Source organism: Choristoneura fumiferana, chromosome 12 (genome assembly GCF_025370935.1).
Source record: "Choristoneura fumiferana chromosome 12, NRCan_CFum_1, whole genome shotgun sequence".
In the NCBI taxonomy this organism is placed as follows: domain Eukaryota; kingdom Metazoa; phylum Arthropoda; class Insecta; order Lepidoptera; family Tortricidae; genus Choristoneura; species Choristoneura fumiferana.
In genome coordinates this window covers 3,049,914-3,064,147 of record NC_133483.1, presented here as the reverse complement: position 1 = coordinate 3,064,147, position 14,234 = coordinate 3,049,914, and the positions used below count along the sequence as shown (strand labels likewise).

General features: G+C 38.3%; 1 protein-coding gene across 1 annotated transcript; it reads left to right on the top strand.

Annotated features, from left to right (window-relative positions):
- The first annotated feature begins 11,272 nt into the window (after window positions 1-11,272).
- LOC141433652 (uncharacterized) lies at window positions 11,273-14,234 on the top strand. Its single transcript, XM_074095755.1, has 3 exons — window positions 11,273-11,277; window positions 11,659-12,587; window positions 13,524-14,234. The coding sequence occupies exons 1-2, from the start codon at window positions 11,273-11,275 to the stop codon at window positions 12,584-12,586; spliced, it is 933 nt and encodes a 310-aa protein (XP_073951856.1). The 3' UTR covers window position 12,587; window positions 13,524-14,234.

Sequence of the window (14,234 nt, the reverse complement as noted above, 5' to 3'; positions counted from 1 at the left end):
CTGTTAAATGTAATAAAACGTGATGGCTAGTGTTTGACTATCACCTCTCAAGCAGAGGGTCGTGGGTTCAAACCCCGGCTCGCACCTCTGAGTTTTTCGAAATTCATGTGCGGAATTACATTGAAGTTTACCACGAGCTTTGGCGGTGAAGGAAAACATCGTGATGAAACCTGCACAACCGGGCGAAGCAATTCAATCGTGCGTGTGAAGTTCCAATCCGCACTGGGCCCGCGTGGGAACTATGGCCCAACCCTCTTGTTCTGAGAGGAGGCCTGTGCCCAGCAGTGGGACATATATAGGCTGAGATGATGAGATGAATGTTAAATGTACAATTATAAGCAATTTTTTGTACTGGACTTAGGTTGTCTATGGCCTAATTTTCGAGCAATGTCGTGAAAAGTATATTTTTCTCAACGTGATCCTAAGTTTTACATTAATTATAAAGAATATAAAAACTACCACTCTTTGACCTGCCGTTAACTTGAACCGATAATCTAACGATAAAGCGCTTTAGGCAGTCTACGTAACTCCGTAGGAACGCCAACATCGTGCAGTTACGTTACCGGTTCAAAATTTTAAGATCTAGAGATACATTCGATACCAATTTATGTCACGTGTGATATTATTTGGGATTGTGTTAATTTAGCTACATTATGAACAGGTGATTCATATTTTAAAAATAATATCAACAAACACAAATTGCTGGAAAAATGTTAATTTGTTAGCATTTTATTTCAAGTTGCAAGCTAAATAATGTATCTGAAATGACTGATTGATTGATTCTATTGCATGTCTAGATTTGCTAGAAAAATCCATGAGTGATGATCTAGGGGTTGCACCGGTATTTTGATAGCAATGTACTTTTCACAATAACTTTTCATAAAAAATACCTGTTTAACTTATTTAAATTTGTCCATATTAGCCGTTTCCCGTGACTCCGTCCACGTAGAATTCGTTTTATTCGTTTATCGCTATCCACGGAATAATGCATTTTTTTGGGATAAAAGCTATTCTATGTCCTTCCTCTGGGACTCAAACTATTTGTATAATGAATTTAATCTAAATCGTTTTCACGGATTCGACGTGAAGAGATAACAAACAAACAGACTTACAAACTTTCGCATTACAATATTACTGGAATTTATCATTTTTTATTTATTTATTTGTGATACACAGGTAAAATACATTGAGTCGTACAATATAATGAGAAAAAGTTCTCTGCGATCTACCTAAAAGGCGTACAAAAATTTCAACTTAAATCTAAAACAATATTAATACAAAAAAAATAAAAATAAAAAAGAAACTACACTAAATATGACAGTACTTATTATTATTATACAAGGTGCTATTATTATTATTATATATTATTACAGTATTATTATTAATTAATCATATCTATACAGCAGCAATATTATAATATTTTATAACAGAGTCACGATAAAACAAATAGTAATTGATTGAAATGTCAGTGTTTTTATTAATCAGAAATTCATCAATAGTATAATATGCTTCAGTTATTAGCCTTGCCTTCAAATGTTTTTTAAAATTATTAATATCTAGCTCTTTAAGGCCTTCGGACAACGAATTATATAAATTTTTGTTGCCATGCCTAGGACACTTTTCCTTAACAAGGCTGTTCTGCCTTTCATAATTTGTATTTTAGTGTTTATGGCGAACACTTCTGGCAGGCCGTTTGTTACTTGCAATGGAAACAACGTAGGATTTGACTTGACAAAGACTGCAACTTCGTAATGTAAGGCTGGCTAAAGTCAATATCTTCAGTTCTTTAAAATGAGGCTTGCAGGTATCAGAGTTCTTAAGACACGAATAGCTCGGATACATTTCTTTTGTGCAGAAAAACTGATTGATTATTGGTAGATTACCCCAGAAGATGATACCATATCTAAGGATTGATCCTACATATCCATGATATGCCAACAGTGCAGTGTTCTGGTCTGTTATTTTGGACAGCCTTCTTAAAGCAAAAACAAAAACTATTTATACGGGTGCATAGAGAATTGGTATGTGGTTTCCAATTCAAATGATTATCAATTTCAATACCTAAAAATTTTACTACGTTTACATGTTCAATAACTCTATCTTTATACTTTACATTAAGATTGATTGAATTTGATCTAGATTGATGAATTGCATAATTTTTGTCTTTTCAATATTAATTTTTAATCTATTTATATCTAGCCATTCGATGATCGTTGCAAGTTATTATTTATTTCGTTCTCATATGTGTCGGAGTTGGACGCTCTAATTAAGCATGTGCTGTCATCAGCAAACAATACCATTGGATAATTGATATGCGCAGGCAAGTCATTAATATACAATAGAAATAGAAGGGTCCCAAGATACTTCCTTGAGGCACACCATGGAGCTGTGATCTAAATTCGGAGTAGTAGGTAATTTCTTGCTTGTTCTATCACAGATTCTTTTAATTAAAGTGCATTGCATTCTATTGTGTAAGTACGATTCTAATAATTTTAAAGAAACTCCTCTAATTCCATAGCGTTCCAACTTTTTTAGTAATATATTATGATCGACCAAATCGAACGCTTTCGTCATGTCCATGTATATTGCGCTAATAGGGGTTCTTGTATCCGTACATTTTGTAACCATTTCTTTTAATTGAAATATTGCTAATGTAGTGGACTTGCTTTCCTGAATCCATTTTGTTCATTTACTAATATGTTTTCTTTTTCATGAAGTTGTAAATTTGTTCATAGATGATTCTCTCTGCAATTTTGGAGAATATAGAATAGGGCTATGGGTCTCTAGTTTCCCATTTCCTGTCTGTCGTTCTTTTTATGCAATGGTTTAACTCCGCGATTTTTATTTATCCGGGATACCCCTTTCTCAAGCATAAGATGAAAATATAAGTTAATGGTTGCTTATAATTTCAGCACAATGTTTATTATGTAAGTTGTTATTTCATCAAATCCGGTGCTCTTGGTATTCTTGAGAGATTTTATTATTCTGTGAATTTGCGACGGTGTCACTGGACCCATAAAAATTGATTTTGATGAATTTGGTGGTAATTTTTTGGCATTTGTAGTACTATATTTTACATGAAACTTGGATTGGTCTATGAAAAAATCATTAAAAGAATTGGCAATGTCAAGGGATTATCTAAAATGTCATTTTTATTATTGATTATATTTCGTATATAGTTTATAGGGTGATTTTCATTATTATTTTAATTATTGCCAAGCAGCACGACATTTATTATTTGAATTATAAATGCGATTTTTGTTTTGTGCTTTTGTGTTAATCGTATTATCTTCTTTAATCTATAAGAATATGATTTTAACTCTTCCCTGTTCGTGTTGTTTGGATTATTTCTGTAGCGCCAGAGTATATCACGTTTTTTTTGCAACACACTTTTATACCTTTAGATACCCAATGGGTTTTTTTACGATTGACAGTTTGAACTAGTTTGAAAGGAAAACAAGATTGTAAAATAAGGCAAACGAGTCGATAAAATTATTGTAGGCCTCATTTGGATTGTTACTGTCGTAAACGTCTGCAAAGCTAAGGCTAATGAGACATTTTTAAATTTGTTGATATTTTCAATTGAAAAATCTCTTTTTTTTACATACCAGTATTTGTGTGGATAGTTTTGCTTTATGGGGCATTTCAAAAGAGATGGCATTGTGGTCAGATAAACAAGATCAACTATTGAGCCTTTCGATCCTTGTATGTTGTCGCGAAGTTGTCAATGCACGTACCATGCTGGGCGAGTAATATTCTTTTATTTTTAATTTGTAATTTAAGAGAGTGTTTTCAACTCATTGTTGTTTTATCCGCATTTAAAGTATTAATATTAAAGTCGCCACACATAACAATTTTTTCTTTTTGTTGTTGTTCAGAGCGGTAAGAATCAAATTTAAACGTTCCATGAAATCCTAAATTTGAGTTTGGTACTCTATAAACACAAATAATTATCACATTATAATCACCAATTCAATCGCCACAACATTCTACCTGACTTTCTATTGAGAGTTCTTTTATTTTTGTCAGCTCCTTAATCCAATATCTCGTTTTAAATATATGGCTGTACCACCTCTTCTGACTTTTCGGGAGAAAACAGAAGCCAGGATACAATCTTTTAGACAAACAATTTACTTTCTCTTCTCGCATGAAGTGTTCTGTAAAGCAGATAACTTCAAAGTATTTTCCAAGATCTATTAGTTGTTCAAGAGTAACAGTAACGAGGTCTGATTTATTTATCAAACCGGCATATTTTGATGTAATATATTCAGATACATTTTGTCAGCGAAAAAGATTAATTGTGGACTTTGGCATACTAAATCCGACTATCACTTGTAGTCTTAGTATATCATTCACATCACCGATGCGTAGATCTTTCGTAGCGTTTCTTGTGGTTTTATTTTCTTGCGTACTTTTAACAATAATTTTTTGAGATTCTCTTATTAGTAGATATTATTCGACACGTCTTTGGTACTGCTCACTTGCATATTGTGATTATTCCTGCAATATTTTGAAGGATATTTTTGCACGCCGCCACTTTTATTCTTCCAGTAGTATACGAAAATAAATCAAACGTTAATTTCTCGTTAGAGTCGAAAAATGTCCGTAGTCTTTATTCCACATATCTTGATTAGAAGAGTATTGAAGATCTCAACTCTCGAGTTGAAAACTGGTGCTCACAGATATACGTCGGTGCTGCTATTATAATGTTTGTATGGCTATTAGCTTGTAGTTTCTGTCTTATTGATTCGATAATTTTATTGTAATTCTTCGAAGTGATGAAATCAATCTCTCCAATCAATATCACGCAAAAATCTTGTTTTGGGTGTAACTTGCTAGTTTTTTTATCGAGGTCTTTAATCATGCTATCTACTCCAGCATTTGGGGTAACATAATGTATTGTGTTATGGTTCTGGTAAAGATCAATTCTACCGACGCTTTTAAGAATATTATAATGTTTACTATTACTTATAATACATAATTTGTTGTTGTAAGGTTTCATTTTTCCTTGCTGCATTTTCCTCACACTTCCCTTGGTGGTTTTTGTTGTTTTGTGGTTTACAATTATTTATCAGATTAGGTGGAGCATTCGATTGTTTGAGGTTTTTTTCAAATTCTTTAATCGTTTGATAAAGGTTCGATATTTCTTGTGCTAGTTCTAATTCGGGATTCTAGGGCTGTTTTTTACTTTCTAAAGCTGTGGTTTTAACGAGTTTAGTATTGGGCCTAGAGCATCTGCCAGAGGTTGCTGATAGACTCCTACGAACTTTTTTGGGTTGTTGTGGGGTTTTACAAATAAGTTTTAGTGTTGTAATTTCTTTTGTTAGTTTGTTGACTTGGCGAATAAGTTCATTCTTTTCAATAATTGAATTTTGAAGTTCGTTTTCAGTGCTTGTAAGTTCAAGCTTTAAATTATCGATTTCCAGTCTGAGTTCACTAACAATATCTGGGTGACTAGGTATGAGTTCCATGCTCCTTGACAAACTATTGTCTACAGATTGATAAGAATCATTATGGAAACCTGTTTCTTCGAGTAATTCTAAGAACTTTGATTTTGATAATAATGTATTTTGAGAGATGTTTTGATCTTCTTCGAGTGTGCCATAAGGGCTAGGGTCGGTTGGAGAACCATAATTCACCGACTTATATATTGTATTTCTTGGTTTGTTTCAACAGGACTAGGGGACTTATGTTCTGGTAATATCTTAGTTTGAGTATTAATGTTTTTTTGCTGTCTCCTAGTTATAACATTTGATGTTTTATCGTTGCGGTGTTTTGTGAGACAAAGTTTACACTTCCATTTTTTCTTCGACTCTGGAGCTTTTAATAAATGTAGTTTTGTTTCAGAAAAGCGCGCAATCAAATTCATATCGATGATTAACAGCTCATGCACCCCACGGTGTTTTTTAGTGTCCAACTATTTTTTTACATTTTTGCAATTAACTGGCGCCGTTATCTTACTGCTGCTACTTGTACCAGTATTCATTGTCTTAATTGCTTTTAATGGCATTCTGTACCAATCGTTGTATTTTAAGCATGCAAATATTACGTCGCTGCGTCTTACTTTGCTGTAGTACTGAATTAGATTTTTAGTCAGGTAAGATAGACGCGTGATTTTAAACGCCTGTTTTTAAGTTGTCCTGACGGTGTCTTTGCAATGGCAACACTTTTTATTTTTTTATTTTGCCAGTGATGTGGGTAATATTGACTGTCATTGCGCGCTGTCAGTGTCAACACAACGCCCTATCAGATGTTTATAATTTGTATATAACGTCTGATAAAAATACGTTAAAAATCGTTTCTTTTCTGCTTCGGTTTAAAAATTGATCAAAATAGAAAGTGATAAAATCTACTTATTATTTTCTTGCATATGTTTTCTCAGGCAGTGCTGTTTCAATGTGATATTCAATTGCTAGTGTTCAACTGCATGTTTATTGCACAATCACTACTTTAGACGTAAGTTTTTTTAAGTATCGAATTAAAATTAATATAATTATTACGAACAAGTGTTTAGCTTGGCCAGGGTTGCCAACAACCATAAATTAGGATGTGTAAGGGCCTGATTATTTTCTCGTCATAATCTCACTGTTTTGATCATGTAAGTGCAATCGATTGAGTACCGAATAAAATGCATTATATCCTCGCAAAGCCATCCTAGTACCAAAGAGAACATACCTAAAGAATATTCGATCTCCACTCGTCAAGGACCTCCATTGCCGCGCTGTCCTACACGCCTGACTAAATATCGTTAGTCACTTCTGCGAACTACTCGATGATTCTATTATCGACTATACAAAGCTTTTATCTTTTATATGACAAGAGTTAACGTTAGAGTTGAGACGTTCTACGGTGGGTCAGGAATCAAATGGTTCGACTGTACAGTTAAGTTCTTAAACTTCTGAGCAAAACTATGATCAAAAATATCTGAACACGACTATTGTTAACGACCGTAGAAGCGTGTTCCGATATTTATGATAAAATTTTGCTCAGAAGTTTACGAACTTGACTGTACATACATGCAATCAATTGGCGCAGTAGACAAGTTCAAACAACAAGGATACCGGAATGCAAAGGAAGCAATCTGTAACAGTATACATAAAGTGAAAGTTAATCTATACGGGTTACGAGTAGTTATATTTTGATCAGATAACCAAATATCTAGGCGCCAAATACCACGAGAACTTATTCTGTAAATAGAGAACAGTGGTCCTGATTTTTAGGGTTCCATCGTCATTTATGAAATCCTTATAGTTTCGCCACGTCAGTCTGTCCACGACTTAGCTTAGATACAGTAAGCAGGCCCGCCGCTAGCTGTTTGAACGCCTGCGTGCAATACCGATTAAGCCGCCCTATGTACCAGCAGCCAAATATGTGGTCCCTAAAGTTGATAATCGTTTTCTTGTCATAGAACAATAATGCCAATAGATGTGTCTGTCAACTCGAAAGTTCGACTTTTGCGACAATATTCATTTGATAGCAACTTGTTTAAAAACTGATAGACCACTTATGTTGCTGATGGTACCAAACTCATGCATATTATGAGAATTATGAGAACGTTTAGCCAGCCAATTAGCTCGTTGAAGTGGTAATGGGCAAGCCATTATATCACGGAGAACAGAATGGTCGTTGGGGCCGAAAGGTTCTCTAGTGGAGACCGCGGATCGGCAAGCGCGGCGTAGGACGTCCCCCAACGAGATGGACGGATGACCTGGTTAAAGTCGCGGGTTCACGGTGGATGCAAGCCGCTTCCAACCGAGGCAACTGGAGGTCTATGGGGGAGGCCTATGTCCAACAGTGGACGTCCTATGGCTGACATGATGATGAGAACGTTTCACTTTAGTTATGCGATATCTGGTTTTACCGCCCCCTTGACAATGCCGCCCTTGTGCGTTGCACACTGCACGCCCGTATGCGTCGGGCCTGACAGTAAGTGGTAAGAAATAATTGTATTTGATAATCGGATAGCCAAGTGGTTAGAGAACCTATGTATAAAGCCGATGTCCCGGGTTCGACTCCCGGTCGATTATTTATTTATTATTCAAAGTCAAATTGAAGTCTTCTTTCAGCAAAAACTCCATCCCGCAAATAGGTATAATACATATTGAACATTAATTGAATTACAAGTTTTTATCACCGTTAAGTATTTCTATTGCACTTAAGTGCATCTTGCACAATTTATTGTGCACATAAAAGCGATTCGTACCCGTCCGCATTGAAGGCCGATTTCGAAGATGCATATAAATATTTATATCCAAAATTACTTTTCGCGAAACATTTTTATCGGTTGTTAATTTAGTTTTTGTTATCTTTCACAACAATTTTGGAGCTGGCTATAATCATACGACGCAACTTCAGCCTGTATTGGTACACTCCCTGCCCTCCCTGCTGAATCGTCTATAGAGTTTCTAGGACAACCGGAAGTACCTAAGTACCTATAGGTTTTCGGTTGCCTATAGGTTAATTGCCGTAACCGAAAACCTATAGGTTTTCAATTAGATACGGCAATTTGTATGGAAACATCATTCTGTGCCTGTTGATTGCACTGACCTTGAAGTTTGATTTTTTCACTGCTTAACTGATTGTGTAGCGGAATTAAGTTTTTGATATTAATTTAAGCTTCTCTTCACGAGTTTCTGAGAAGAAGGATCTTGATAGTCAGGCAAACAGACAAAAAGCTATTAGTAGGCTAGATTTACACACATATTAAAAAATCAACCGTATTGATCACCTCATTTTCAAAGATAACAAAACGCGACTCGGCGGCTGCTCCCAGAAGAAGGGTTATGGATTAGCCCGAAACATGTCTAGCTAAACTCGATTTGAGACGTGAGTTATCAGTTTTGTTATCATTTAAAATGAGTGAGTCTCACGACAGTTTCATGTTCAGTAATTCTCTTTCTTTTTTAAATACGGTTAAAAATACACATCCAAATAATTTTACAATCGAATAAGTAAGTCAGCTATTGACGGTAGACATTATAGCATATTGATAAATGTTTCAAGTTTCAAATTCTATAATATTTATTAAATCTATTGCTCCATAACATAATTTATACCTTCCCAAAGGTCAATGTAAACAGACAGACACATAATTAATCAATGATATAAAATCATCGTTTTTATAGCCATTCGATACTCCGTACCTAAATTAGATCAAGTTTAAACAGACGGACCAATATATTTGCATATTTTGAAGAACATTTTTTTATACCATGATAGAACTGAGCAGGTTAGAGATGTCCTTGTATTTCTGTTTGTCTGATAATTAAACAGATAAGAATTGGTTAAAAAAACCTTTATAATATCCCGAAATTCATTTTAGTTGAACTAAGGCTGGGTTCTTTCCCGGTCAACGTATTGCCATTACCATACGAGGAAACGCAGCCAGCCTTATTAACACACTATGCCCCCAGAATTTTGATGACCGGATGGCCCAAGTGGTTCGAGAACCTGACTCCGAAGCTGAGATCCCCGGGTTCGATTCCCGGGCGTGACAGAGATTGTATGAATAATACGAATGTCTGTTCTCGCGGTCTTGGATGTTTATTTATCTATTTTAAGTTTATCCGTTGCCTAGTATCCATAGTACAGCTTTGCTTAGTTTGATAAGTTCTAAAAATAGTCTGTTGATTTATTAATTTTAAATGAATCTCTAAAAGTTCGTGTCTTTTAACCTTTAGAGCATCAAACACAAAAGCACGAAATTGCGTTCATAGCATAGTTTAGGCAAGGTCGTATCGCATTGTTGTGATCCATACTATAGATCTAGACAATGCAAATAGCTTTGGGCGTTTTGATATTATCACTGTTACTCGATGACAGCTATTTTATATTTGTAATGGAAGAATTGTACTTTGACATTATTTTCATTTTCATAAGAGCCGGAGCCCGGTGTGGCCTGTGGTTTCACTTAATATTATGCCCTTTTTAAGTAAGCAGAGGATCGTATGTTCAAATCCAGGGTCGCACCACCATTTTTTAATTCATGCACGAAATTACAGTCTCGAGTTCATAAAATTGTGAGCAAAAATTTGACTCTATTGTTACGGCGTAAAAGCGTGCTCAAGATATTTTTGATCAAATTTTTGCGCTCGAGTTTATGAACTCGACTGTACATACTATCATCGTAAGGAAACCTTCAAAACTGCGAAGCTATTCAATGGAGTGTAGCTCTTAATCCTTACTGAGCCCGCGTGGGAATTACGGCCCAAGCCCTCCATTCTGAGAGGAGGCTTGTGCCAAGCAGTGGATGATGGGATTAAGTTATCGGAGTTCGGCATCGCTATCCTGCGGGAACAATGTAATTTCCGGGATAAAAACTATTGTATGTACCCTCCCCGGACTCAAATATCTGTAAGTATACTAAATTTCATCTAAATCGATTCAGCGGTTTAGACGTGATGAAGTAACAAACAAACAGACAAACTTTTGCTTTTAAAATATTAGTAGGACTAAAATGTCTTAACATTTTGCGTACAGTTATTCGCACTTGCTAGTGTTTACTGATAACTATACCTCTATTTTATCTTATCTGTATGTAAATTGAAAATACAAACTGAAAATATAATACACAGAAAAACCAGAAAAATAAGACCATCACTGGGAATCGAACCCAGGTACTCGGTATTCCGTACCGCGTGCTATACCGCTACACCACTGATGGTCAACGCGTACCGGGGAAATTCGTGTCGCTACCGTTTGACCATCAGTGTTGTAGCGGTACGGAATACCGAGGACCTGGGTTCGATTCCCAGTGATGGTCTTATTTTTCTGGTTTTTCTGTGCATCTATATTTCAGTTTGTATTTTCAATTTAGGTTTTACGAGATGACCGTAAAAATAAAATTTGGAATTAAATAAAATATTTTTTATTCAAAAAGATTCCAAAAAAACCAATCTTAATTATCTGTAAGTATCCAATTATATATACACGTTATTTTAATATTTTTAACGAGATGAACCTTCCGGGTAAAAATATTCACCGAACATGTTCTGCCAAAAGAAATGCCGTTTTGGTATTAAGATCCAATTAGCGATGCTTTTATGGGTGTATGTAATTTGTTTCGATTCACTGTGTTGCAGACAGGAGAAAATGGTTAGCTATTTTAAAACAAGAAACGCTTGTAATTACTACTTCAAACGCCTTGCACTTCGTAAATCATCATCATGATCATCAGCCGGAAGATGTCCGCTGCTGAACAAACCCTCCCTTTAGAACGCCACAATGAACGACAACTCGCCACTTGCATCCATCAGTTTCTCGCACTCTCACGATGTCGTCAGTCCCCTGGTGGGAGGCCTGCCAACGCTTCGTCTTCCGGTTCGAGGTTGCCACTCGAGGACTTTTCTTCCCTTGTCAGTGTCACAGGTGACGCCATCTGTAGTGTTATTTCCAAACTTCCCGTCCCAGTAGCGGCGGATTTAAACCAAGTAGATTCAGTCAGATGGCGCCACTTGTGACACCCGAGAATGCAAGATGGCGCATGTCATTTGGTCTCTTTGCAAATAAATCGAACACGAAAAAGATCGCTGCATCAATTACTTCCCAATTTCCTCAATCAGTTCAAAACAAAGGACCGAGATCCTAACATTGGTGACCCCGAAACGCTGCCGAACAACGAAAAAACAAAAATTTCGAGTTTGCGGCGGAATTGTGAAGACGCAAGTGGAGGCCGACACCACGTGCATCGTCCAGCGTAAGTTTTTCGAGGCGGGGCCGAGACCCTGTAGAAAAAACAACCGCGTGGCGCACGAAGAAGCTCGGCTTAATTGGAGAAACAGCGACGGCGTGGTTTTTCAAGGCGGGTCCGAGAACCTGTAGAAAATACCGGTACGTACAACCAACCGCGTGGCACACCAAAAGGTGCGGCGGACTTAGAGAAGGAAGGCGGGGGCCGAGCAGCGATTGGCAACAAGAAACCACCCGCGCGGCACACCAAGAGGTGCGGCGGACAACAAAGGAGAGCGGCGGAGATCGGGCGGCGCACGGCAGCAACAAAACCAACCGCGTGGCATTCCAAGAGGTGCGGCAGACGCCGGGCGGCGCGCGGCAACAACAAAACCAACCGCGGGGCACTCCAAGAGGTGCGGCAGACGCCGGGCGGCGCGCGGCAGCAACAAAACCAACCGCGGGGCACTCCAAGAGGTGCGGCGGACAGCAAAGAAGAGCGGCGGAGATCGGGCGGCGCGCGGCAACAACAAAACCAACCGCGGGGCACTCCAAGAGGTGCGGCAGACGCCGGGCGGCGCGCGGCAGCAACAAAACCAACCGCGGGGCACTCCAAGAGGTGCGGCGGACAGCAAAGAAGAGCGGCGGAGATCGGGCGGCGCGCGGCAGCAACAAAACCAACAGCGGGCACTCCAAGAGGTGCGGCAGACGCCGGGCGGCGCGCGGCAGCAAAAAAAAAACCAACCGCGGGGCACTCCAAGAGGTGCGGCGGACAGCAAAGAAGAGTGGCGGAGATCGGGCGGCGCGCGGCAGCAACAAAACCAACCGTGTGGCACTCCAAGAGGTGCGGCAGACGCCGGGCGGCGCGCGGCAAAACCAAGACTCCGAGCACCCGGGCGAACGAGGACGTCAGTTATAAGGCAAGTGGGCTGGCAATTACGACATTTACTTACTATCCTCATTAGGTATTGGGCATAAAAATGACAGACAGCGAGTCAGAGACCACTATTATCGAACCGATTCATTTAAAAAATCTAATTAAAAAACGAGGTACAATAAAAAGTAAATTAACATTGTTCAATAAATTCATGGAAAGATTTAATAACCAACAGTTGTCCGGGGACGACATATTAGATTTAGAACTAAGGGTAGCGAGATTAGTAAATGTACTTGACGAGTTTGAGAAGGTCCAAGACAAAATTGAAACAGTAAGTTCAGATGTGGAGGCTCAAATGTCTGAGAGGGAAGCATTCGAGAATTCTTATTTCCAATTACTATCAAAGGCAAAAGGTCTATTAAAGGCCAACGCGTCTAGTACCAACCAACATATAGCACCCCGAGACACTGAGCCTGCACAGACTGTCCTTAGCGAATCGGTTAAATATCCAGACATTGCTCTACCATCATTCGATGGAAATATAATAAACTGGATAGAATTTCGAGACACATTTGATGCCCTTGTTAACCAAAGTTGCCTAAGGTCTATTCAAAAATTTAAATACCTAAGAAGTTGCCTCCGAGGCAGTGCCTTGGAAGTCATTAGCTCTCTTGAGTATTCTGAAGACAGCTATCCAATTGCTTGGCAGCTCTTATGTGAGCGATATAACAACCCAAGAGTGCTTGTGTATAACCATTTAAGGGCACTTTTAAATGTAGAAGTTATCCCATTCACAGCCCCAGCCCTCAGAATGCTAACTGACAATCTGTCGAAACATCTGAGAACACTTCGGTCCTTAAATATACAGACTGAGGGCTGGGACGTTTTACTAATATTTTTCCTATGTAGTAAACTAGATAAACCTTTACAAAGAAAGTGGGAAGAGAAAAACTGCTCGCGTGAATTGCCTACATTACAGGATTTCAAGACATTCCTGAGAACTCAAGCAGACCTGCTGGAAACGCTGAGCCACAGCAGCATGGTCGAGCACAGACATCCTGGTGGCATGAGAAAGGCGCTGGTAATCACGTCCTCTCCATCCCAACCTAAGGTAATACCAAAACAAATTTATACCCAGCGTAACCAATGTTCGAATTGTGGGGACCGGCATTATATTAACCAATGTACCAAACTGTTGGCTCTGAACCCAGCGGCACGCATAAAGGTGATTAAAAGATTAGGTCTATGTATAAACTGTATGGGCTCAAATCATATACTACCAAATTGCCGTGCATCTAACTGTAGGTTGTGCAAGGGGAAACATCATACACTCTTACACATACCTACAGACACTCAACCAACCTCAAGATCCTCTGTCAGCGCTCAGTCAACGCTGCACGAGTGTGAGTCGACGCCGGGTGCACCCCAGTCAGTCAATCTATTGACTAACCAGTTTGCCACCTCTCCATCAGAAGTCAAGGTAACACAACCCAAGCAAATAATATTATCTACTGCCCAAATCAAGGTCATAGATAATTCTAACCAAGCTCACATAATGAGAGCATTACTGGATTCTGGCTCACAATCGAATTTCATCACAGAAGGTGCATTTAACCGATTAAACATGCCCTCTCAGACCGTAGATTTAGAAGTTTTAGGATTCAATGAACGGGTTACCAAGTTAAATAAA